This window comes from Aquarana catesbeiana, linkage group LG10, assembly GCF_042186555.1.
Source record: "Aquarana catesbeiana isolate 2022-GZ linkage group LG10, ASM4218655v1, whole genome shotgun sequence".
NCBI classification, from domain to species: domain Eukaryota; kingdom Metazoa; phylum Chordata; class Amphibia; order Anura; family Ranidae; genus Aquarana; species Aquarana catesbeiana.
The window spans coordinates 83,613,694-83,640,029 of NC_133333.1; the positions used below are offsets into that span (position 1 = coordinate 83,613,694).

Genomic DNA, 26,336 nt, shown 5'->3' on the forward strand with positions numbered 1-26,336 from the left:
TAAAAGGCTAAAAACAAAACCTATGTGGCTCAAGGCCAAAGTTAAAGAAGCTATAAACAATAAGAAAAGAGCTTTTAAAAAATATAAAAATGAAGGAACACTAGTGTCGTTTAAATGTTACAAAGAATTTAACTGAATATGTAAAAAGGAAATCAAGGATGCATAAATTCAAAATGTACGACAGATTGCAAAAGATAGTAGGACAAACCCCAAAAAGTTCTTTAAATATATTAATAGTAAAAAGGCCAGGTCTGAGCATGTAGGCCCTTTACAAAATAATCTAGCGTGGGTGACTGGGGACAAAGAGAAGGCACATTTTTTAAATACTTTCTTCAGCTCTGTGTATACAAAAGAGCAGGGGGGAGCTCATGTCCATAATGGGGGTGGTAGTGACACAGCCCCGAATAATCCACAATGGCTCAAAAGTGATATGGTCCAGAAATATTTAGACAGAATAAAGGTCGATAAAGCACCTGGACCTGATGGCATCCACCCATGGATCCTAAAAGAATTGAGCTCTGTAATTTCAAAGCCATTGTATCTAATTTTTAGAGACTCATTAATGATGGGAATAGTACCACTGGATTGGCGCAGGGCGAACGTGGTGCCTATATTTAAAAAGGGATCAAAGTCTTTACCAAGTAACTATAGACCTGTTAGTTTAACTTCTATAGTCGGGAAGATACTGGAGCGTTTAATTAAAGACCACATAGACGAGTTCTTGCTGGAAAAAAACATTTTAAGCAACAGACAGCATGGATTCATGAAAGACAGAAGTTGTCAGACAAACCTGATTTCTTTTTATGAAGAGGTAAGTAAAACCCTGGACAGAGGGTAGGCTGTGGACGTGGTATACTTGGATTTTGCAAAAGCGTTCGACACAGTTCCCCACATGCGACTCATGTGTAAGGTAAAGTCTACAGGCTTGGAAATATCAGTTTGTAAATGTATAAAAAACTGGATAAAAGACAGAATTCAGAGAGTAGTGGTTAATGATTCTTACTCTGAATGGCCTAAGGTTATCAGTGGTGTACCACAAGGTTCAGTGCTGGGACCCTTACTTTTTAATACCTTTATAAATAATATTGGGTCTGGGATCGAAAGTAACATTTCTGTCTTTGCAGATGACACCAAGCTATGCAGTGGAATAACGTCCTTACAGGATGTCTCCAATTTACAAGCCGACCTCAATGCATTGTCTAATTGGGCAGCTATGTGGCAGATGAGGTTTAATGTTGAGGAATGTAAAGTTGTGCACTTGGGGGCTAAGAATATGCATGCATCATACATGCTAGGGGGAGTACAACTGGGGGAATCCATGGTGGAGAAGGATCTTGGGGTTTTGGTAGATCATAAGCTCAATAATAGCATGCAATGCCAAGCTGCGGTTTTCAAAGCGAGCAAAGTCCTTTCTTGTATTAAGAGAGGTATGGACTCCAGAGAGAGAGATATAATTTTGCCCCTGTTCAAATCATTAGTAAGACCTCATCTGGAATATGCAGTTCAGTTTTGGGCACCAGTTCTCAAAAAGGATATCGGGGAACTGGAGAAAGTGCAGAGAAGGGCAACCAAACTGATAAGAGGCATGGAGGAGCTCAGCTATGAGGAGAGATTAGAGGAACTGAATTTATTCACTCTTGAGAAGAGGAGAATAAGGGGGGATATGATCAACATGTTCAAATATATAAGGGGTCCATATAGTGAACTTGGTGTTGAGTTATTCTCTTTACAGTCAACCCGGAGGACACGAGGGCACTCTTTACGTCTAGAGGAAAAGAGATTTCATCTCCATATACGCAAAGGTTTCTTCACAGTAAGAGCTGTGAAAATGTGGAATAGACTCCCGCCAGAGGTGGTTCTGGCCAGCTCAGTAGATTGCTTTAAGAAAGGCCTGGATACTTTCCTCAATGTACATAATATAACTGGGTACTAACATTTATAGGTAAAGTTGATCCAGGGAAAATCCGATTGCCTCTTGGGGGATCAGGAAGGAATTTTTTCCCCTGCTGTAGCAAATTGGAGCATGCTCTGCTGGGGTTTTTTTGCCTTCCTCTGGATCAACTGAGGGTATAAAATTGGGTATATTGGATTGTACCATATTTTTTATTTTATTTATTTATTGTTTTTAACCACTTCCCGCCCGGCCCATAGCAGATGACGGCCGGGCGGTGGTTCAGTTATCCTGACTGGGCTTCATATGACGTCCTGCAGGATAACATGCCGCCGCGTGCCCGCGGGGGCGCGCATCGCGGCGATCAGTGGAGCGGTGTGTCAGCCTAACACACCGCTCCACCGATCTTGGTAAAGAGCCTCCGGCGGAGGCTCTTTACCACGTGATCAGCCGTGTCCAATCACGATGTCAATAGGAAGAGCCGTTGATCGCTGACAATCAGCGCAGCCCCCCCTCAGATCACCACACTGGACCACCAGGGATTGCCACTAGGACCACCAGGGAAGGGGCAACATGTGGATGGCCAGGTATGTACCCCATGGCCATCCACATGTGCCCAATGTCCCCAAACTGTGCCAATCAGTGCCCACAAATGGGCACTGATTGGCACCATTATGTTTCAGTTCTGCCCAGCAATGCCACCAATAAGTTTTATCAGTGCCACCAATCAGTGTGTTCAGTGCCACCTGTCATTGCCCATCGGTGCCACCTGTCAGTGCCACCCATAAGTACCCATCAGTGCCACCCATATGTACCAATCAATGCCGTGTACGAGTGCCCATCAGTGCCGCCTATGAGTGCCCATCAGTGCCGCATACCAGTGCAACCTATCAGTGCCCATCATCAGTGCCACCTCATCGGTGCCCATCAGTGCCGCCGTGTCAGTGCCCGTCATTGAAGTAGAAAACGTACTTATTTACAAAAAATTTTAACAAACAAAGAAAAACTTGTTTTTTTTTCGAAATTTTCGGTCTTTTTTTATTTGTTGCGCAAAAAATAAAAACCGCAGAGGTGATTAAATACCACCAAAAGAAAGCTCTATTTGTGGGAACAAAATGATAAAAAATTTGTTTGGGTACAGTGTAGCATGACCGTGCAATTGTCATTCAAATTGCGACAGCGCTGAAAGCTGAAAATTGGCCTGGGCGGGAAGGTGTCTAAGTGCCTGGTATTGAATTGGTTAAGGTTGAACTGGATGGACTTTTTTTCAACCTGACTAACCATGTAACTATATAATATATATATGTGTGTGTGTGTGTGTATGCAGTGGGGATGGAAAGTATTCAGACCCCCTTAAATTTTTCACTCTTTGTTATATTGCAGCCATTTGCTAAAATCATTTAAGTTAATTTTTTTCCTCATTAATGTACACACAGCACCCCATATTGACAGAAAAACACAGAATTGTTGACATTTTTGCAGATTTCTTAAAAAAGAAAAACTGAAAAATCACATGCTCCTAAGTATTCAGACCCTTTGCTCAGTATTTGGTAGAAGCACCCTTTTGATCTAATACAGCCATGAGTCTTTTTGGGAAAGATGCAACAAGTTTTTCACACCTGGATTTGGGGATCCTCTGCCATTCCTCCTAGCAGATCCTCTCCAGTTCTGTCAGGTTGGATGGTAAACGTTGGTGGACAGCCATTTTTAGGTCTCTCCAGAGATGCTCAATTCGGTTTAAGTCAGGGCTCTGGCTGGGCCATTCAAGAACAGTCACAGAGTTGTTGTGAAGCCACTCCTTCGTTATTTTAGCTGTGTGCTTAGGGTCATTGTCTTGTTGGAAGGTAAACCTTCGGCCCAGTCTGAGGTCCTGAGCACTCTGGAGAAGGTTTTCGTCCAGGATATCCCTGTAACTTGGCCGCATTAATCTTTCCCTCGATTGCAACTAGTCGTCCTGTCCCTGCAGCTGAAAAACACCCCCACAGCATGATGCTGCCACCCGCAATACTTCACTGTTGGGACTGTATTGGACAGGTGATGAGCAGTGCCTGGTTTTCTCCACACATACCGCTTAGAATTAAGGCCAAAAAGTTCTATCTTGGTCTCATCAGACCAAATAATCTTGTTTCTCACCATCTTGGAGTCCTTCAGGTGTTTTTTTTAGCAAACTCCATGTGGGCTTTCATGTGTCTTGCACTGAGGAGAGGCTTCCATCGGGCCACTCTGCCATACAGCCCCGACTGGTGGAGGGCTGCAGTGATGGTTGACTTTCTACAACTTTCTCCCATCTGCCGACTGCATTTCTGGAGCTCAGCCACAGTGATCTTTGGGTTCTTCTTTACCTCTCTCACCAAGGCTCTTCTCCCCCGATAGCTCAGTTTGGCCAGACGGCCAGCTCTAGGAAGGGTTCTGGTCATCCCAAACGTCTTCCATTTAAGGATTATGGAGGCCACTGTGCTCTTAGGAACCTTAAGTGCAGCAGAAATTTTTTTGTAACCTTGGTCAGATCTGTGCCTTGCCACAATTCTGTCTCGGAACTCTTCAGGCAGTTCCTTTGACCTCATGATTCTCATTTGCTCTGACATGCACTGTGCGCTGTAAGGTCTTATATAGACAGGTGTGTGGCTTTCCTAATCAAGTCCAATCAGTATAATCAAACACAGCTGGACTCAAATGAAGGTGTAGAACCATCTCAAGGATGATCAGAAGAAATGCACAGCACCTGAGTTAAATATATGAGTGTCACAGCAAAGGGTCTGAATACTTAGGACCATGTGATATTTCAGTTTTTCTTTTTTTTAATAAATCTGCAAAAATGTCAACAATTCTGTGTTTTTCTGTCAATGTGGGGTGCTGTTCGGCCAATCTCTTTAATCAACATTGATATGAAGATATTGACGAAAATTCTGGCCAATCGTTTGAATTCCTTCCTACCGCGCCTAATAAAAAAAGATCAGGTGGGATTTGTTCCCCGTAGACAGGCAAGTGACGCCATTCGACGACTTCTCCAGATCCAACACATAGTGCATGAAAGGTCCCTGGGTACAATGTTTCTCTCATTAGATGTTAACAAAGCTTTCGACACCTTATCCTGGCCCTACTTGACACAGGTCCTTACACATTATGGTTTTGGCACCTCTTTTTTGGGTTGAGTCTCAGCAATATATCAATCCCCTCAGGCTAAAGTGCGGTATTATGGTTATGAGTCGCCTACTTTCCCGATTAAAAGGGGAACACGGCAAGGGTGCCCACTCTCCCCTCTCCTATTTATACTAGCACTTGAACCCCTGGCGGAGGCCATACGTTCTCACCCAGATATCTCAGGAGTAGAAATAGCAGGCACTGCACACAAGTTGTCCATGTTTGCGGACGACATTTTATTAACCATTACTCAACCCAGAATCTCCCTCCCCAATTTATTCTCTCTCTTAGACACTTTCGCCTCGTTTTCGGGCCTTTCAGTTAATCCTGCTAAATCTAAAGCAATGTCTATTAATCTGCGGCCCCCGGTAGTAGAAGCCTTGCAGTCGGCATTTTCGTTTCAGTGGTTATCCTCTTTACCCTATTTGGGTATTAAACTTACCCCAAAATATTCGGGATTATATCAGGCGAATTTTCCTCTGCTTTTCCGAAAGCTGGATGCTATGCTGGCCTCTTGGTCCACACTCCCGATTTCGTGGTTCGGCAGAATAGCGTCGGTACGCATGACATACCTCCCTAAATTGCTCTATTATTTTAGAGTTTTGCCAGTTCAAGTGCCTCCCCACATTATTCGAATACACCAACGTAAAATTATGCAATTTATTTGGGGCCACAAAAGGCCCAGGATTAAGAGACAAATCCTTTACGCGCGCAGAGTCAATGGTGGCCTTTCAGTTCCTAACTTGCAAGCATACTATATAGCAGCGGGCATTGCCCCATTATCTCACCTTCATGCAAAGCAACAAATGCCACTATGGGCCACCATTGATCTGGTCAACGCACACCCAACACCTTTAGCTTCTCTTCCATGGCTTCCTAAAGCTCATCGCCCCCCTACCATAGGTCCCTGTTTGGCTCATTCTCTCAAATTATGGGATGGGGTTAAATACTCAGCAGGCCTAATTTCTCCTCATCTCCCGTTACTCCGTCTCCTCCACTGTACTTTATTTCAACCAGGTTGTGATAATCCGCTGCAATTTAAGTGGTGGTCGGATAATGGCTTCATAGATATCCATTCATTTTTTACCCCAACCAAGATTATCTCTTTCGCGGCCTTACGTTCTTCACATGATATCCCCCTTAGGGAACATTACAGTTATTTGCAAATTAGACATTTTCTCAGACAATTTACAATATCCCATTCTACCCCCTTTGTCATGACACTATTTGAAAGCCTGTGTAGATCACGCCCCCAAACCTCGGGTTTGATTTCTCTAATATATACCGCAATAATTAATTCTAAGACAACATCATTGAGACCTTACCAACTCCAATGGGAGGCTGAGTTTGGGAAACAATTAGACCCGGAGGACTGGCATAGTATGACTACTGCGCTATCTAAGTGTTCCAAGAATGTTCTCTTTTTAGAGAATGCGTATAAAGTCTTCTACAGATGGTATTATACTCCGGTTAAATTAGCAAGTTTCATCCCATCTTACTCCCCCCTATGTTTTCGCGGGTGCTCACAGGAGGGCACGATGGCGCATATTTGGTGGACCTGTCCCAGGGTCTGCAGACTATGGGTTAGAGTATATGCACTATTACGTAATCTTTTTAATACTAACATAAAGCGGGATCCTTTTGAAGCCCTTTTATGGAAACCAATTGCAGAACTTCTTCGTCCTGAACGTCAGCTAGCAGCACAGATCTTCACTGCAACTAAACTTACCATAGCAAGAGCCTGGAAAACCCCGAACCTTAGTTTTGAAGCAGTTAAAAATACCGTGAATGATATCATGGTAAATGAGAAACTTACGGCCATATTGCTGGACAAACACGATAAGTTCGTCAGGATATGGCAACCCTGGGTGACTTACAGTCGCCCATCAAGATTTGACCTAACGCTCCTCTCCTTATAATAAGCCTTCGTTCCCTCCACCCCAGGGTCCTTCCTTCCCTTCCCTTCTCTTCTTTCTTCCCCCCTCCTTTTCTACTTTCAATTTCCTTCTCCTTCTCTTTATTCAGGCCCTCGGGCTTAATTCTACAATGATCAGAAAATTACCATAACAAACAATTTTATTGCATTCAGAGGTATTTCATCCTCTCTCAGGTTATTCCATTTAATCTGAATTTAATACTGTTTTTTTATAAATTTTTATTTTGCCTTTTTTTATGTGTGTGTATGTATGTATATGTGTATGTATGTGTATGTGTGTGTATGTATGTGTGTGTGTATGTATGCGTATGTATGTATATGTAGGTATGTGTATATATGTATATGTATGTATGTATATATATATATATATATATATATTTCTTCATCTAAAGTTATGTATTGCAACAACATTTCGCATTGTAACTTTTAGTTATCCATGTATGTTTGCAATCATATTATTACGTACTGATATCATACCGTTACGCCAGAATACCAGTTAATTCATGATGTATCCATCACTGTTTTGTATTCTTTTTTTGTTGATATATATTTTCAATAAAAACCTTTTGTACAAGAAATTCTCAAATAAAAAGATTGTGTAGACCAATGTGGGGTGCTGTGTGAACAATAATGAGGAAAAAGAGTGAAACATTTAAGGGGTCTGAATACTTTCTGTCCCCACTGTATATAGCTTTTAACACATCTTAAAGATTTTTTTTTTCTCTTGTCTAGTTTTTAGCTATGATGAAGGGGGAGTGCTGAACCTCTGAAACCGTGAAAAGCATAGGCTGTTGCAAAATAAAATCTTTTAAAGGACTATACGAGCTGTTGTGACAATCCTTTCAAAACTTTATCAAACTCCTCTGGGTGTCCATCAAGGTCCCCCAGTACAGTCCTTCCCCCCATGTTACTTTATCTCCTAGGTCAGTCTGTCCTCCAATACAATCCCCACAAGTCATTCTAAACCCCCAGTATAATCCATTTCCCCCAGATTAGCCTGTCCCCAGTACAATCCATCCCCCCGGGTTACTCTGTCCCCAGTATACTTCCCCTCAAGTCAGACTGTTCCTTAGTATAATCCCCCCCCAGGTCCACACCCCCCCCCCCAGTATATTCTCCCCAACAGGTCAATCTGTCCCTAATACAATCCAAGCAATAGTTGCGCAAATGTTTATCAAATCATTGTTTATTAGCACACATAAGCACAACATAACTTACAAAATTCCTGTTAAATTCCTACTAAGGCCTCATTCACATGGGGTGTACTAAAGTGCACGCTTGTGTGAGGGTCGTGTTTATGCGCATGGGGATGCACAGATGTTCCATGCATCCCGTGCCAGCAGTCTCATTCATGTCAATTGGGACACAGTGGCTGCACAGACACAGTAGTTGCTCCCAATAGATATGCCTACACAGGAATGCATGTAACACCTGTGCATACTCTTGCACATAAAACCAGCCCTCAAACGGGCATACACTTTAGTTTCCTCCATGTGAATGAGGTCTTAGTAGTAGTTTAACAGGGAGTTTGTAAGTTTTATGTTGTGTTTGTGGGCTAATAATTATTTTAATTTGGATTGTTTTGGGGGGGGGGGACTTTGTTGAAACATCAGGGGTCTAAACAGTCACCTGATGTCTTTTTTTTTTTCTTTTTAGACATCCCCCTTCCCTCGCTATCCATTCTAAAAATTGTACCGATCTCCCTCCCCAGCTGCAGCTGGCAGGAGGGTGGGGGGAAGCAGACCAGCAGTGCTGCAGGGAGGGGGACACAGGGGATCAGTGGGGTGGAGGAGCAGAAGTGGGTGGGTCAAAGAAGTGGGGGGGAGCTGTTTTTGGACTTTGAGCCCCTGTGCCTCCCCTGCAGCACTGGAAGCCGGCAGGAGGAGAGAGGAGAAGCTGACAGCTGCAGGGGGGCAGTTCTGGGGGAAGGGGGGCACATAGCAAAGGGGATGGATTTTGGAGCACAGGTGCAATGGTGGCAGCTCCTCCATGTGTGTAAGATGTGGTGGAGCACACTGGACCCTACCCCCCTCAGGGCCCATGTGCACTGCACACATTGCACACATGGATGATAACCCATTGGTTGTGAGACAAAATGGTTACATATCACTGTAGGGGAAAAAAATATGTGCTGTATGAGTGTCTGTAGTCACACTATCTGCATAATGGAAATTAATATTGTAATCCCAGGGTAAACAACAAAAGTTTGATATCAAGTGTGGTTTCCTTTAGTGAACAGCAAAATAGATAGCAGCCATCACTGCGTGCAGCTAATCATGATTACATTCTGCTATTTTGCTCACACCATGGAAACATTGCTTTCAGCTATGATGACTGATCCATAGTTTAGCACTTTTACTTCAGATCTACCTGTCACACTAGCCACTATAGTGTTGAGGTCAGTTGAATTTTAGGAACCTTGTGAGTGTAATCTGTCTGCATATCCATTCAAAAGTCTTGTTTCATGGACCATGCATCCCAAGTTGTTGAAAAATGTTTTATTTGTATCAAAAATCATTTAAAATTTTTGGATAATGTTTTGCTTTAATCTTGTTCAAGCCCTCATAATTAAGACAGTTGTCATATTTACATATTATACTACTGCTTAATAGTTGAGTAAATTCAAAGTTAAAATATTGAATTAATATATATGCAGTTTATTGCATAGCAGCTATATAATACTTGCCAGTGTCAATATACTGTAAATCACTTACAAAAAGTAAAAATCATTACATAGATGCATTGCAATAAAGTGCTTTTAACAATGAAACATTTATTCCCTCATTCAGTAAGTTAAAGAGCAGTCAGTTCAGTAACTAATCAGGATGCCTGCTGGGGGGGTGTGGCTTGGCCATTCATGTGAGAAGACGTGCCTCACATCGGCTCCTACATCCTGATCATATTTGTCCTGCTGTGAACTTCAACCTCCTCCAAAATAGACCAGACTCTCTGCTCTCAGTGTGGAGCTGCTATCGCCGGATACCAAACTTCCAGGGCAAAGATGACAAAACGAACAGGGGAGAACATACCCGCCGAGTGGGCGATTCAACATGGGGGATCCCCACTGCAACAGCCTGCCGAAAAAGACTGCCAAAGCTCCGTGGGATATAAGCTGGGGAGATTTGCCCATGAACCGGGCGGCCACGGCTCAGCACAGAAGCCCTGTACCTCCTCTCTAAAGCTGGCAACACAGGATATCTCCTGTGTGCAGTCTCAACACATGGCTCGATCTGAGAGGAATATGGCGTCCACGGCTGCTAGCCTCACAGTGGGTAATCCTTCTCCCTCCACATGACAGTGCAGTTCCCTATGATATGGAGAACAAAGAACCCACTTTGCAGGAAATCCTTAATGTGGTCCATACCTATGGATCCTCTCTTACAGAACTTTCAGCTGAAGTTAAAGGTATAAAGGAAGGTATACTGCACATCAGACATGACATGAAAACAATCTGAGAAAGGGCTACTGCACTGGAGGGTAGGGTGAGCTCCCTGAAAGATGAATTAACACCACCTATCCAGGATGTTCAAATGACATCAGCTACAGCATCTGACGCTGTGGCTAGAGTCGAGGATATGGAGAATAGGCTACGTCATAGTAACATATGCATTGTTGGCATGCCTAAAAAGTCTGAAGGGAAAAACCCAGTAGAACTTGTTGAAACATGGTTAACAGATACCTTTGGCAGACATAATCTTACTCCATTTTCTTTCTGTGGAACGAGCTCATAGAGTGCCTCCCCGGGCACCTCCACCAGGGGGCAATGCAGACCATTCTTGCTGAAGCTCTTTACATTATAAGGATAGAGATATTATCCTTTGCTTGGCTAGGCAAAATTCACAGAAGTTAAAAAACGACTGCGTGCTATACCAGTTGTTTACTGCAAGATTTATCCTGTCAAACTATGCGTTGTAGCGGATGGCTCTGTGCACTTTTTCAAAAATCCAGTTATGGCTACTAACTGGATCGCCAAGAAAGGCCCCTGAGGGTGGCTGCTTGAGATGTTGAACCGGTCTAAACTTACATGACCCTGTTGTTTTCTACTGTTAATTGCTCACCTTTATAAATAATGGAGCTTGGAGAGGAACACATTTGGATTTGATGTTCAACTATACCCCCCCCCTCATTTAGCCCTGTGGGGTATGACTGGAAGGCTTTCCATGGTTACAAGACTTCTTATTTTTCTTTTGGTTTTCAAGCCGTGGTTGGTGGGGCACTACCTCTGCAAGTCACCAAGTTGTCACAAACTACCACACATTACTACTAATCGGAATTGGATAAATTACACAAGCTACACTGATTACTTCTGGTGCCTGGACTGACATGGTGAGCTAACTATCTCGGCCAGCTGGATGAACTGCTACCTGATGACCCAATACTGGATTAATACTTTAACCACTTAAGGACCGAGCCTCTTTTTTAGATGTGTTGTTTACAAGTTAAATACAGGTTTTCTTGCTAGAAAATTACTTAGAACCCCCAAACATTATACATTTTTTTTCCTAACACCCTAGAGAATAAAATGGCGGTCGTTGCAATACTTTCTGTCACACCATATTTGCGCAGCAGTCTTACAAGCACACTTTTTTTGGAAAAAATACACTTTTTTGAATTAAAAAATAAGACAGCAGTAAAGTTAGGCCAATTTTTTTTATACTGTGAAAGATAATGTTACGCTGAGTAAATTGATACCCAACATGTCACGCTTAAAAATTGCACCTGCTTGTGGAATGGCGACAGACTTTTACCCTTAAAAATCTTCATAGGAGACGTTTAAAAAATTCTACAGGTTGCATGTTTTGAGTTACCGAGGAGGTCTAGGGCTAGAATTATTGCTCTCACTCTACCAATGGCGGCAGTACCTCACATGTGTGGTTTGAACACTGTTTTCATATGCGGGCGCTACTCGCGTATGCGTTCGCTTCTGTACTTTTAACCACTTCAACACAGGGCACTTAGACACCTTCCTGCCTAGACCAATTTTCAGCTTTCAGTGCTGTCGCAGTTTGAATGACAATTGCGCGGTCATACAACACTGTACCCAAACTACATTTTTATCATTTTGTTCCCACAAATAGAGCTTTCTTTTGGGGGTATTTGATCACCTCTGCGGTTTTTATTTTTTGCGAAACAAATAAAAAAAGACCGAAAATTTTGAAAAAAATAAACGTTTTGCTTTTGTTTCTGTTTCTGTTTAAAAATTTTGTAAATAAGTAAGTTTTCTCTTTCACTGATGGGCACTGATAAGGCAGCAGCGATGAGGTGGCACCAATGAGCAGGCACTGACGATGGGCACTGATATGCGGCACTGATGGGCACTGGTAGGCGGCACTGATATGCAGCACTGATGGGCATTGATAGGCGGCACTGATGGGCACTCATGGGTGGCACTGGGTGGCACAGGTGGGCACTGATAGGCAACACTGATGGGCACTGAAAGGCTGCAAAGATGGGTTCTTATGGGTGGCACTGATAGGCGGCACTGATGGGCACTGATACGTGGCACTGATGGGCACTGATACGCGGCACTGATAGGCATCCCTGGTGGCAGTGGTAGGCATTGGAGTGGGCACTGATTGGCAGCTGCCTGGGCATTGATTGGCAGCTGCCTTTGCACTGATTAGTATTTCCCTGGGGGTCTAGGGGGCATACCTGGTGGTCCAGTGTGGCTGGTTTCCCTGGTGGTCCTGGGCGGCTTCCCTGGTGGTCCTGGGTAGGATCCGAGGGGGGCTGTGCTGATAAACAATCAGCACAGACCCCCCCTGTCAGGAGAGCAGCCGATCAGCTCTCCTCTACTCACGTCTGTCAGACGCGAGTGAGGAAAAGCCGATCACCGGCTCTTCCTATTTACATCGTGATCAGCCGTGATTGGATACGGCTGATCATGTGGTAAAGAGTCTCCGTCAGAGACTCTTTACCTAGATCGGTGTTGCGGTCACCCCACAACAACGAACGCCGCAATGCGCGCCCCGGGGGCGCGCAGCGGCTCAATATCCTGTGGACGTCATATGACGCCCAGTCAGGGTATTGAAACCACTTTGCCGCCGTCATTCTGCTATATGGCGGGCGGCAAGTGGTTAAAAATAAAAAAAAATTTCTTATTTGTTTTACTTTTTATTTTTACACTTTTTAAAGAAAAATAGTGTCACTTTTATTCCTATTACAAAGAATGTAAACATCCCTTGTAATAGAAAAAAAACATGACAGGACCTCTTAAATATGAGATCTGGGGTCAAAAAGACCTCAGATCTCATATTTACACTAAAATGCAATAAAAAAAAAATTGTCATTTAAAAAAAGAATTAAAAAAAAAAATGGTCCTTTAAGAGCTATGGGCGGAAGTGACTTTTTGACATCGCTTCCACCCTGCAATGTCATGGAAACAGGTTGGGGCCATCCTTTCCCTCACTCGTCTCCATGCCCAGCTAGTGACAGCATCCGTTCGCCGCCGACTGCTCCGGTAAGCGGCAGAGGGCAGCGCAGCGGGAGTGGGGCCCCTCTCCCACTGCCGATAAAAGTGATCTTGCGGCAATTCCGCCACAGGGACCACCTTTATCTTGAAGCGGACCGCCGGCCGAACAAGAAGATACTGAGGTTATGGCAGCTAGCTGCTGCCATAACGATATCCCCCTTCAAAGTAAGGACGTATATCGGCGTACGGCAGTCCAGAAGTGGTTAATAACCATACAATTAAATGAGTAGTCATACAGATTCAATCCTCTCCAGGAATGTGAGAGGCCTTCATGACCCTAAAAAGAGAACTGCCATTTTTACATTTCTCTTTCTGTTTACAGGAGACTCGTCTCACTAATAACACCACCAATTTATTGCGTTACTCAAAATGTCCAATACAGTACCATTCTGTGCACACTAGGTATGGATAGATGCACAAAAGTTTTATCGCACTATACAACACCAGCAGGCAGATAACAAATTATTATTTACCTCCCAAACGTACTTTGAAGAAGGAGAGAAAACTGGCCATATGATAGCTAAGTCACAGCAGCTACCCTCGGGTTATACGTTGAATGTTTCCCCCAATCAGGTTGTCACGGACACTCCCTCAGTTATGAAAGGGTTTTGCATTTTTTTTTATGGCTGTTTATTCCTCGAGGGTTTCCTATCCTACCACGGAATTGACTGATTTCCTAGATGGGGTCCAACTCCCAAAGCTCAAGGGAGAAGACAAAGCACTTTTGAATGCGCCCATTTCCCTAGAGGAGTTACAAACTGCACTAGCCATATTTCCCAATTCTAAGGCCCCGAATAATGATGGCTTACCAATAGAGTTGTATAAAAAATTTAGCGAAATTCTCTTACCGGAGTTACTCCATACAATTATAGATGCACATGATCAGGATACTTTGTCAGGATCCATGTATGAAGTGGTGGTTGTGGTCTTATTGAAGCCAGTGAAGGATCCTGATCTCCCTGAGTCCTATTGACCCATTTCCCTCCTGAATGGTGACCTGAATTTGCTCACTAAGGTCACAGCCATAAGACTCTCGAAAGTGGTAACTAAAATTGTCCAGCCAGACCAATCCGGATTCATACCTAACTGATCCACGGCAAATAATCTTCGTCGGTTGTACTTGAATATGCAAGTTCTAACAGATAATGAGGGAAGCAGAGCTATTCTCTCTCTCGATGCCGCTAAGGCGTTTGATAGTGTGGAGTGGCACTATCTATGGCAGGTGTTGGAGAAATTCAACCTGGGGAAAACCATTATTTCATGGATTAAACTGCTTTATAAGGCCCAGAAGGCTTGCATTAGGATAAACAATACTTTGTCTTCCCCCTTTGATTAGCATAAGGGTACGAGACAGGGATGCCCACTTTCCCCACTGCTATTTGCCTTGGCCATAGAACCCCTGGCTGCTACAATCAGAGGAGAACCTAACATTTGTGAATTTAAACAGGGAGAGCTGGAGGACACATTGGCATTATATGCCAATGATGCACCCTATTTCTGGGGGACACCTCTGACTCTCTGGCGTATCTCATGGCGTTAATACAAAGGTTTGGAGCTTTTCCTAGCTTCAAAATAAATTGGGATAAATCCACATTATTGCCATTGGATCCTCTCACTGCACCCGTACCCTAGCTAGCAAGGCAGATTAAAATAGTTGATACCTTTCGGTATCTGGGCATAGTCATTTGTCCCAATTTAGACTTGTATGTTCAACTTAATATTAATCCATTGCTCCAAAAATTTCAAGAAAAAACTGCTAGCGGGATCAAATTACCTTTATCAGTAGTAGAGTGCTGCAATCTGATAAAAATGATCTGGAATCCGCAGCTCTTATATGCGTTCCACAATGCACCCGTCTGGGTCCCTATTCATGTATTCAAAAAGTTCACCACCATATTCCCCACGCTGATATGGAGGAAACAGGTCCCTCGTATCAAGTTGGATACCTTGCTGGCAACTAATGACTTGGGTGGACTGGCAGTATCAAACCCATATTATTACTACTTAGCAGCACAATTGCAGCATTTAACGGGACGGCTAAACCCTGAGCCACATTAGTACTTAGACAGAATATGGGGTAAGACCAAGCAGCACTTCCATTATACGGGATATACTAACTGTTCCCGTATTTAGAACAATGGGAACTACTCCGAGCTGGAAAAGCTGCAGGGCTTCTCCGCTTGGTCTGAGCATGGTCTATTGTATATCCCTCAGTTATACCAAGGAAACCTCTTAAAAAAATTTCAGTTTCTGCAAATGGAATATGGTTTGCCAAATAACCTATTTTTCCAATACCTGCAACTTAGGCACGCCATTTCAGCGCAGTCTACCATAACTAATTTGGTATTAACTACTCCTACCGGGCTTACGCATAGTATAGCCATCATCTCGGAAGGGGCAGATTTCTTCACTATATGGTTCATTAATGTGTTAGATATCCAAGGCTATGTCACTCAACTGTAGAGCTGGCTGGGAGGAGGATATAGGTCAAATTTCAGATGAGGAATGGTCCACTATACTGGATAATGTACTTAGGGTATCACTCTCTTCCCAAAAACTTACCCAATTGTTTATTATCCACTGCACTTATCATATCCCATATAAATTACTTAAATGGCATAGAAGAGACAGTCCGTTATGTCCCCAATGCGAGGTGAACAATGGTACACTTATACACATGCTCTGGAAATGTCCCAAGTTGATGAGATATTGGTTAGTAGTGATAGGCTCTATTAACAGAATTTGGAACCTCACGCTTGCAGTAGGTGCGAAACTTTGCCTACTTGGCTGGTTAGATGAGGAGCTGTATACACCCCATACCGCTATTCTTAGAGTCCTGTTTATTGCTGGAAAACTTATAGCCAGGAAATGCCTCTCTGCCTTACCTCCTACATATGTGGAGTGGGTCACTGGAATATATGAGACCCTCTTAAGGGAACAATTAACATATAAACATAAAGGTAACCTAACAAAATTAGAAAATATATGGGATGCTTGGTTGGAGGATCTAGGTTTAGCTCCTTTACAGTTGGTTCAGAACAGAATTCTGGGTGGCAGGACATTATCGTCTCAGTAGATACTGGAGCTCAATTTACAGTTCAGTCTGAAGCAATGTATTTAATATGGTACCTTGACTTGCAGAGGTTAACTGTGTTAGATTTTTGTTTTTTAAGTATTATTTGTGTTTTCTTTTTCATTCGAAGGGTATATCTATGAATACTGTGACACTCACTCCGTTTTTTAGGGGTGCATGGAACTCCTGTCCCACTCTGTAGGCCTGCCAGGCTCTGGAGAGCGGAGCGAGAGGATAGGATATAAATGAGGACACTCAACCTATGTTGTAGCACAAAAACATAGACTCAGGTACATGTTTATAATATGTTTCTTTATTTTACATGGAATATTGTTTTGTACTGGAACTGGCTGGTTATACCAATGTATAAGCTTGTGTCTTCCCAACATTAAGTTAAGTTTGTAGTAAAAAGAAAATTCTTTTTCAATAAAAATGATCTGCTTTAAAAAAAAAGAATAAGCCTGCTGACTCATTATTGTGAGATTTAGCACATTATTATACAGCAAGGTTACTATGAGCCCCATGCTGTTTTCTTTCCTAGCATGGCATAATGGTAAATTGAGCTATAGTTGAGATAATAGCAGACACATAAAACTTAAAGCTTAACTCCAAGTGGAAAAAAAATAACCCTTGCTGTGGTATTCCCCCCCACCCCCACACTGTTCCTTATGTCTAGAGGTGCTGGAAAAAGCTGAAGTACTTACCTTATTCTGCCCTCCAGCAGGCTTCCACAGGGAGCTTCCGGGAGAGGACAGCGCTGGGGCCTGCTGGAATGGGGAATAGGGTACATAATAGATCATCTTCCACTACCTCCTAAAAATAATGTACATTTAACTTTTGCAGTGCAAAAGTCCCACTGCAAGGGTATTTTTGTGTTTCATCCCAGGGTTCAGCTATAAGAGGCATAGTACTTTCCCTAGCAGTTGTTGGCATGTATCATGCGACATCTCAGGATTTTCAGATAGTTGTCAATCTTGTGAGAGTCTCTACGGAAACAGTGCAGCAAATGATAGATAGCAAACATCTGAGACTCTCTCAGTGGCACTGCAGCATCTATGGGACCAAACCATGGTGGGTAAAAGTCATCCAGATCAGTCAGCATCTGTAATGGAAGAAATGGTTTTTCTTTAACCTTGTGGAACTCTAAATTGCCTTATACTTCAGCTTTCAGTTAATGACATTCCCTTTTCAAGATCATTACTCACATTCTCATTACAAAGGTTATTCTGGCTCAAGATGCTACTATAAAAAAGGCATGTGGACAAATCTGACTTCCTGGTAAAATGGTTTCAAAATTGTATTTTTACAAATTTACTAGAGATTGAGAATTTTATGGTTATAAAATCATGTCAGTGGTCTAGGAGGCTATGCATAGTTTTGTGTCTGAGTTTTCTCATGGTCATATCAAACAGAACCAGTCATTCCTTCATCCCAGCAAAAACTGGATAGGAAGTCAGACATACAGGCATTTGAGATGCAGGTAAGAGAACCCCCCCTGCACTTCACTGAATAGTGCTGGCCGAGTGGTGGAGTAAGTTTGGCTACGCCCCTGTGCTGGGAAATGCAGGAAGAGGGAGGTGCCCTTAGCGGGTGGGGAGACACCGAGTGGGTTCACGAATCGGAGGAGGGTATATCGGCAAGGAATTGTCGGCCAACAAGCACAAACGTAGTGACGTACTACGTGGTTTTTTAGCTCATCTGCTAATTTTGTGTTAGTAGAAGTTAAGTGAGTGTTGATTTGCGCTTTTCATTTTGTGCTTTTCATGTTGCACCTTTCAATTCGTTTCTGAATGGCTGTTCGTCAACCAGCCATGTTGCGGAATCGGAGGAGATAATGTGTTATTTATTATTGGCCTTGGAGTTATTGCTTTGACCCATGTCCAGTCCAGGAACAGGAGGAGGAGGATTTCTTGGACCAAAAATTGGTTGTTTTATTAAACAATTATGTCATATGCCTTTGCTGCTGGAGCTCCAGAAGAATTATCCAGATGATTTTTGAAATTATCTCCGGATGATGGACCCCTGCTTTCACCAACTCTTGGCATTGTTGAACCCCTATATTAAGAAGCAGGACAGTTGCATGAGGCTTTTATTTTATTTTTTGGTTGAATAATGATTTGATTTGGTATATTTTCTATATTTTTGGATGCATAGAATGCACTTTTTAGTTAAGTTCTTTTGGCAGATAACATGTCTAATTTTATTTGTTTTTCTTTTTTTAATGCACAATAAAAAATTGTGTAGAATAATACTTGGCTATGTGTTTTACTTCAAATGACAGTTTGGGAGTAGGGGAGTAGGCAGTTACATTTTAAAAAATACAACTATGTTGGGACACCAACATAGTTGTATCTTTGATCTTAAGAACTATGGAATAATGGTGTTGTGGTAACTTTCAATGAAAAAGAAATGTATCCGCACAAAGGAATAAGTACCAGCTCAAGTGTTGGAACTATTTAATGGAACTGCTGCCTCTACCAAATTACTACCACTAGGTGGAGTAAATGAGAAAATAAAAGAAACCAAAGTAGATATGGCGCTGTTCTAATATCAGATGTTTTTGTTTGGAGGGTTAATTAAGACCACTGCCGTTACCAATTAGTGGAGTAAATTAATAATATGGAGAAAAAAAGTGTATTACAATTAGTGCAACTCTGCCCCACGCGTCTCGTCACTCTAACGTCATCATGAGCAGGTCCCCAACAGTAAATCTTCAGCCTCAAGAGATACCCACCAGGGCACACGCTACCCTGGTGGGTATCTCTTGAGGCTGAAGATTTACTGTGTGGGGACCTGCTCATGATGACGTCAGAGTGACAAGACGCGTGGGGCGGAGTTGGCATGTGTCCTTGCATCATTTCCGGCTACAGGCGCTGATGTCAGCAATATATGCTTGTTTTATTCCAATTGAATGTGAGCACCTTTTCACTATTTGTACAATAAACAGTTTGCTACAGTATTACGCTATTGGGCTCCCTCTCTCTTTTTATTATGATTGGTATATGATGGGATCGCTTCGTAACCAACAAGAAGGACGAGATATACCCTAAATTGCTACACAGTGGCATATACTGTGGATGCCTAATGCCCCGTACACGGTTGGACATTGATCGGACATTCCGACAACAAAATCCTAGGATTTTTTCCGACGGATGTTGGCTCAAACTTGTCTTGCATACACACGGTCACACAAAGTTGTCGGAAAATCTGATCATTCTGAACGCGGTGACGTAAAACTCGTACGACGGGACTATAAACGGGGCAGTAGCCAATAGCTTTCATTTCTTTATTTATTCTGAGCATGCGTGGCACTTTGTGCGTCGGATTTGTGTACACACGATCGGAAATTCCGACAACGGATTTTGTTGTCGGAAAATTTTATAGCCTGCTCTCAAACTTTGTGTGTCGGAATATCCGATGGAAAATGTGTGATGGAGCCCACACACGGTCGGAATTTCCGACAACAAGGTCCTGTCACACATTTTCCGTCGGAAAATCCGACCGTGTGTACAGGGCATTAGACCCCAGGAGGGGGAGAAGTGTCTGGTGAGTGCAGCCATAATAGGAGCACGAATAAGGCACGCATGGTGTGATCACCCATGGGGAAGTGAATTAGATCAAATGTGGATTTTTTCACTGGCAAAAGAGCACTTTATTGATTATAAATGATTTTGGACTATTGGTTTTTAATAATTAATATCAGTATAGTTGGTTTTCAGCAGCACATAGCACTTTATTGAGTTTATATAAATTTGCACTATTGTGTTATTTTAGCCATTATTGGCAATCTGAAAGTTTATAGGCAGGGGGATTTTTCAGCTTTGTATACGTTTTTTACATAATCATTTGTTTTAGATTGGTTTTATTGTTATCTTATTTCTTATTATATATTATTATTTTCATTTTATTTAAGGTAAACAGGGTAAGGTGAATTGTGTTCACAGTACACAAAGTATCTAAACACGCATAGATACCACTTTTTCAGTTCATGGATTTGTATTATATACACTTAGATTTTCAATTAACTTATTAGAATTACCATATCGATTCCATTTATTTTAGTTTTTAGTTTTATTTTCAGTTTATGTAATTTTCACGTTTGCAGGATAAATTGGGAGATTAAGCTGTCTTTAAGCAGGCACTTTTGCTTACCCTTATTTGGGGTTTAACTAGCAGCACGTACCAGCAGGTACTCAGTAGAGTAGCACTAATTGTAATCTACCTTTTTTTCTCCCTATTATTAACTTACTCCACTAATTGGTAAAGGCAGTGGTCTTAATTAACCCTCCAAACAAAAACATCTGATATTAGAACAGCACCATATCTACTTTGGTTTCTTTTATTTTGTGGTAACTTGCACATAAGCATAATAATATTATCCTTGATATCACTAGAAAAAAAAAGCTTTTGAAAATTTGTTTGCAATAATTCCATCAGTATCACCAGCAAAGCAGCTTCATTATTATCCCATTAAAGAAGAGTATTCGCTGAATTTCGAAATTTCATAATTTGCCGCTTCTCGAAAGTGAATTCTCCATTACGAATGCTAGTTTACAAGACCGACCGCTTCTGGCTCGTCCTTGCTTCCAAGCATGCCTGTTTGTACTTTGGACTTTTGTCTGACGGACTTGTGTATACACGCTCGGAAAATCTGACAACAGACATTTGTCCGCAGAAAATTTTAAAGCCTGCCATCCAACATTTTTTCCGCGGCAAAGCCGACAACATTTGTCCGATGGAACGTACAAACGGTGGGATTTTACGCCAACAGCCTGTCATCACACAATTCCCATCTGAAAATCTGATCGTGTGTACGAGGCTTAAGACTATTCAGGATAGTAGTTACAATTCTGCAACACAATAGTTGAATTAGACATGTGTCTTTTTTTTTTCAACCTATGTAAAGTATCGTACATACATTATGGAAGTTTGTTAGATGTCTAGCTTCATAAAAGTACATCAAAATAATTTCTGCCTGCTATTTTTGTAGTGTAGTTTTCCCTATTACGGTATAGTAATACAGCTACTTACCCTTCCAGAGATTCTGTCTATTCCGCCTTGCAGCACTTGTGTATGTTCCTCAGCCTCTTTTAACTTCTTGATCATGTGATCTGGAGCCCCTGTAGTCAAGTGCTGTAGTGGTTGGTTCCATGATCGTAGTAACTGGTGTACAAGGCTTAGCAAGTCATTGTGCTGTGGTAAAAATGCAAGAAATCTAGTAAACATATAAAAAGGTGTGTTTACAAATACCTAGAAAATAATGTTACTTACAGTGCCTTGAAAAAGTATTTATAGCCATTGAAATTTTCCACATTTTGTCATGTTACAACCAAAAAACGTAAATGTATTTTTATGTGCTAGACCAACACAAAGTGGCACATAATTGTGAAGTGAAAGGAAAATGCTAAATGTTTTTCAAAATTGTTTCCAAATAAATATGTGAAAAGTGTGGGGTGCATTTGTATTCAGCCCCCTGAGTCAATACTTTGTAGAACCACCTTTCACTGCAATTATAGCTGCAAGTCTTTTTAGGGAAGTCTCTACCAGCTTTGCACATCTAGAGAGTGACATTTTTGCCCATTCTTCTTTACAAAATAGCTCAAGCTCTATCAGATTGGATGGAGACCATCTGTGAACAGCAATTTTCAAGTCTTGCCACAGATTCTCAATTGAATTCAGGTCTGGACTTTGACTGGGCCATTCTAACACATGAATATGCTTTGATCTAAACCATTCCATTGTAGCTCTGGCTGTATGTTTAGGGTCGTTGTCCTGCTGAAAGGCGAACCTCTGCCACAGTCGCAAGTCTTTTGTCTGTCCCTGCTGAAGAAAAACATCCCCACAACATGATGCTGCCACCACCATGTTTCACAGTGGGAATGGTGTGTTCAGGGTAATATGCAGTGTTAGTTTTCCGCCGCACATAGTGTTTTGCTTTTAAGCCAAAAAGTTCAATTTTGGTCTGATCTGACCAGGGCACCTTCTTTCACGTTTGCTGAGTCCCCCACATGGCTTCTCGCAAACTGCAAAACAGGACTTCTTCTGGCTTCCTTTCTACAATGGCTTTCTTCTTGCCAAGCTTCCATAAAGGCTAGATTTGTGGAGTACACGGCCAAAGCCTGAAACAAGGGGTGGGGGCAGGGGGACATGTGCCCTGGGCACCAACTTTGGGTGGGCGCCACGCACTCCTGGGAGACAAATTGATCAGATGACTGTCAGGTTGGCACTTGGCTGCCAGCCAGCTTAGCCTACTCTACAAGCACTCCGTACAAAGCAAGATATGGCAGAGATGCTGTCCCATCTAGAATGCATGATTATAGGTGAATTGAACGCTACCAGAATGGACATACAGAATGTATTATGAGTAGAAGAATCTGAAGAACATTTAGATGAACGTAAAAAGGCCATTATGGAACTGCGAGAGAGGGCTGAACTGGACTGGTTAGATATAGGCTTGAAGATCAGGATAATCGAAACAGATGGAATAACTTAAGGACTCGCGGACTACCAGAGTCCGTTTAAAGATAGCGACCTAGAAAATACGGTCCAAGAGGTGTTCAATAAAATATTGAAAAAAGAAGTATCATCTCCTATGCACTTCGAAAGAGTCCATAGAATACAAAAAATAACTAAGTCACCAACAGACATTGTGAGGGACGTAATAGCGAGATTTCTTCATTTTGAAATAAAAGAACAAGTCTCATAGGGCAGACTTTGAGAAGTACCATGGGGCAGCAGTACTGCGGAGAATAATGGACTGGGTTCATAGCACCTCCGATAAAAAAAAATGGTGTCACTGGAGGAAAATATAAGTAAATTAGTTTTGGGCCAGATTATCTGGATCCCAAGGCAATATAGAGGGCTCTAGAGAAATGGCACCAATTACAATAGAAACTTTAAGATTATGGGATAAGCTAAAGTATAAGTATAAAAAGTATATCATGGCAACATAACAGTACTTTGATGCCTCTCAAATACGAACTACTTCCCTCCAGGGAAAGAGAGCAAGCTGTACTTAAAATGGACCCTTTTGGACTGTCTGAGACTAAAAGATGTTCTGAAAGGAAATGTTCTTTGTTCATTACTGTAATTGCGAGAAAGATATGGCACAACACCATGGGATGTTTGGAGATAAAGACAACTCCAACATTTTATGGAGTCTCTCCCAAAACCCATCTGCCCGGTCAGCAGTTTAAGCCCATGGGAAAGACTTGTTGACCAAGGGGGAATAAATAGACAGGGGATTTCTAGTATATATAATATGTTGACAGACCCCCCAGATTCTGAGTCCATGTGTCTTTTGGAGAGTTGGAAAATGGAATTGAATCAGCCGTTGCCAGAAACACTGAAACATAAAGTTATTGATTGCATACATTCCACTTCAATGGACACAAGCACAAAATAAATGAATTATAAATTAATAACTAAGTGGTATTATGTTCCATCAAAATTGCATAAAATCAATCCTGATATTTCGCCTCTGTGTTGGAGGGATGCGGGGTGGTGGAATCCCATGCTCATATATGGTGGCAATGCCCTTTGATCCAGCCATATTGGGCCATATTGGGAGGAAGTATTATACTTAATTAAGAAGATCGGCAGAGCTGAAATTGGGCAAGACCCTTGGCAATGTTTGTTCCATGTGATGGTTGACTCAAGGAAAAATTATAGAGCAGCAATCACCCCATTTCTGTTAAATGCAGCGAAGGCATTAATCCCAAAGAAATTGAAATCAAAGAAAATACCAACGACAAAGGATTGGTTTAGGGAAGTAGATAAAACTAGGCTAATGGAAGTTAATGGAATTAATATACTTACAAAATTACTCTGAAGTAAGATTCTATAGGACCTGGAAGAGTTGGTTGTAATTCCAACACACCTTGATTTGCTTGAGTTACATGGGTAGTGAGGGCATTACTTAGAGTCCTTCCCTCTGTTTCCCCCTCCTCCCCTATCCCCCCTCATCCCCCCCTTTTTTTTCTTTGGATGGAATCTAGGGGGAGGATAGTTTTATTTATATATTGTAATGTTTGGGGTATTTAGCTCAAGCGATAAATGCGTTTTAGTGCAGTGAGTCCACATCAGACAGGCATTATAGTTAAGGGCCTGGTAGCCCACGTTTATTAAACCGAAAAACAAAAGCAAAAAGGTCCATTCAGGATTCCCACGCAGGGGTTTAACTTCATTAAGCACTCCAAAAATAAGGAAAACATACCAAGCCACCTGGCTCTCTTGTCAGCAGTTCCTCTGCTTGCTCTCAAAAGATTTGCCAATTCTTTACAGCCCCCTGGACTCACTGGCTTCCTCAGTCTCCCCGACTCTCAAGGCTGGCCAGCCTTTCCCAGTCCCTGGGCAAAGAATCCCCTTTACATAGGCTGCAGACTCCCACAGGGCAGACCACTCTCCAGACACAGGTCTGTCTTCACACAGCAGTAGCAACAAGCTAAACACACTCCACCTTCCTCCACCCTCTGCTCTCACTAGCCCCTCGTTATATGGGCTGTGTGCACCTGGGCACACAACCTGCTGGCTCTCCATAAGACATGGACACAGGGTTAGAGATCCCATCCCTTTTCCCAGTGACAGGGACTATTACATATCCCCCCCCTTTGTTTCGATCCGGAGGGAGGAACACCAGCACCCATCATGGTTGGGACACCTCTGTGCTGGCTGTCAGCCACGTAGGCCCAACCTTTTTTTCGGGTGCGCTTCCAGGTACGTCCCACCCTGGATCTTAACAGGGTCCTATATTTCCCTATACTCCCCCCTTGTTTCGCACCGGAGGGAGGAACACATAAACCAGTCACTAAGAATGGGACACCTCTGTGCCAGCCATTCGCTGCGTAGGCCCATTTCTTTTTCCGGGTATGTTTCCACCAGCACTTCACCTTGAACCATGGGCTCCCACTAATCTCTCTATCCCTTCCACCTTCTGGCCACGGGATCCTCCTTTTCCCTCCCACAGACCTACTCTCCTGGGACTGTTGGGGACCCATTTCCATGAAATCTGTCAGGGACTGACCCCTCTCACTACCTGACGCAACACTAACCAACAACATCTGTTTATCAGGTTCACTAACCCCTGTGTGGTTACCCTTGGCAACCAAATCATTCTGTTTAACCTCGATAGCAATGTTCCACAAGGGGTTATTTAATTCAATATTATCATCATCATCAAGACCTCTTGTCACCTGGTTTGCTAGGACAGGGTCTAGGGAGGGACCATCTACAGGCAAGCAGTTACTCCCTATGGGACATTCCCACAGTTTCACATCGCTCCCGGTTGTCCAACACTCCAATAGCGACTGTCCTACCAACACACATTTTGCGCCACATTTTTCCACACCAATCTCTTTAACCATTTCTGTGTCCATTGGTACCTCAACCAATACCTCTGAGTTGTCCGACAGTGCTCTACAGTGCTTCTCATACACTTTTTCATTACAGTTACCAACACTGCCATTTCCTGTCAAAGTGTCTCCGGGTACCTCAAACTGCACCTCCCTGCGAGTGATGGATTGAATTCCCACTACTGCTGCGTCTTTTCCGGGCCCTTCCCTTTCACGAGGTCTAGCGGGTGAGACAGCACACGCGCCATGTACCAACCACTGCTCAGCTGCACCTCGGATCGCACCAGCATACGGAGAGACTTCTACTATGTCTATCATTTCTGATTCCTTTAGCAGTTCCCCTGAACGCCTTCCGCACATAACTGTCGCTGGAAGCATTCTCGCAGAGAACTGCAAGACCACTTTCTGCAAAAGTAACCAACATTGCAGTAACCAATTTTTATCAACATTGCTTAACATCGCCTGTACCACGT

General features: G+C 42.6%; 1 protein-coding gene across 1 annotated transcript in view; it reads right to left on the bottom strand.

The window, feature by feature from the left end:
* Nucleotides 1-16,809: 16,809 nt before the first annotated feature.
* LOC141110759 (prolactin-like) overlaps nucleotides 16,810-26,336 on the bottom strand; it is a 35,773-nt gene continuing 26,246 nt past the window's right edge. Inside the window, exons 4-5 of the mRNA XM_073602351.1 lie at nucleotides 21,545-21,706; nucleotides 16,810-17,615 (exon numbers count right to left, since the gene is read on the bottom strand). Coding sequence (XP_073458452.1) covers nucleotides 17,430-17,615; nucleotides 21,545-21,706 — 348 coding nt within the window. The 3' untranslated portion in view covers nucleotides 16,810-17,429. The remainder of the gene's footprint in view (nucleotides 17,616-21,544; nucleotides 21,707-26,336) is intronic.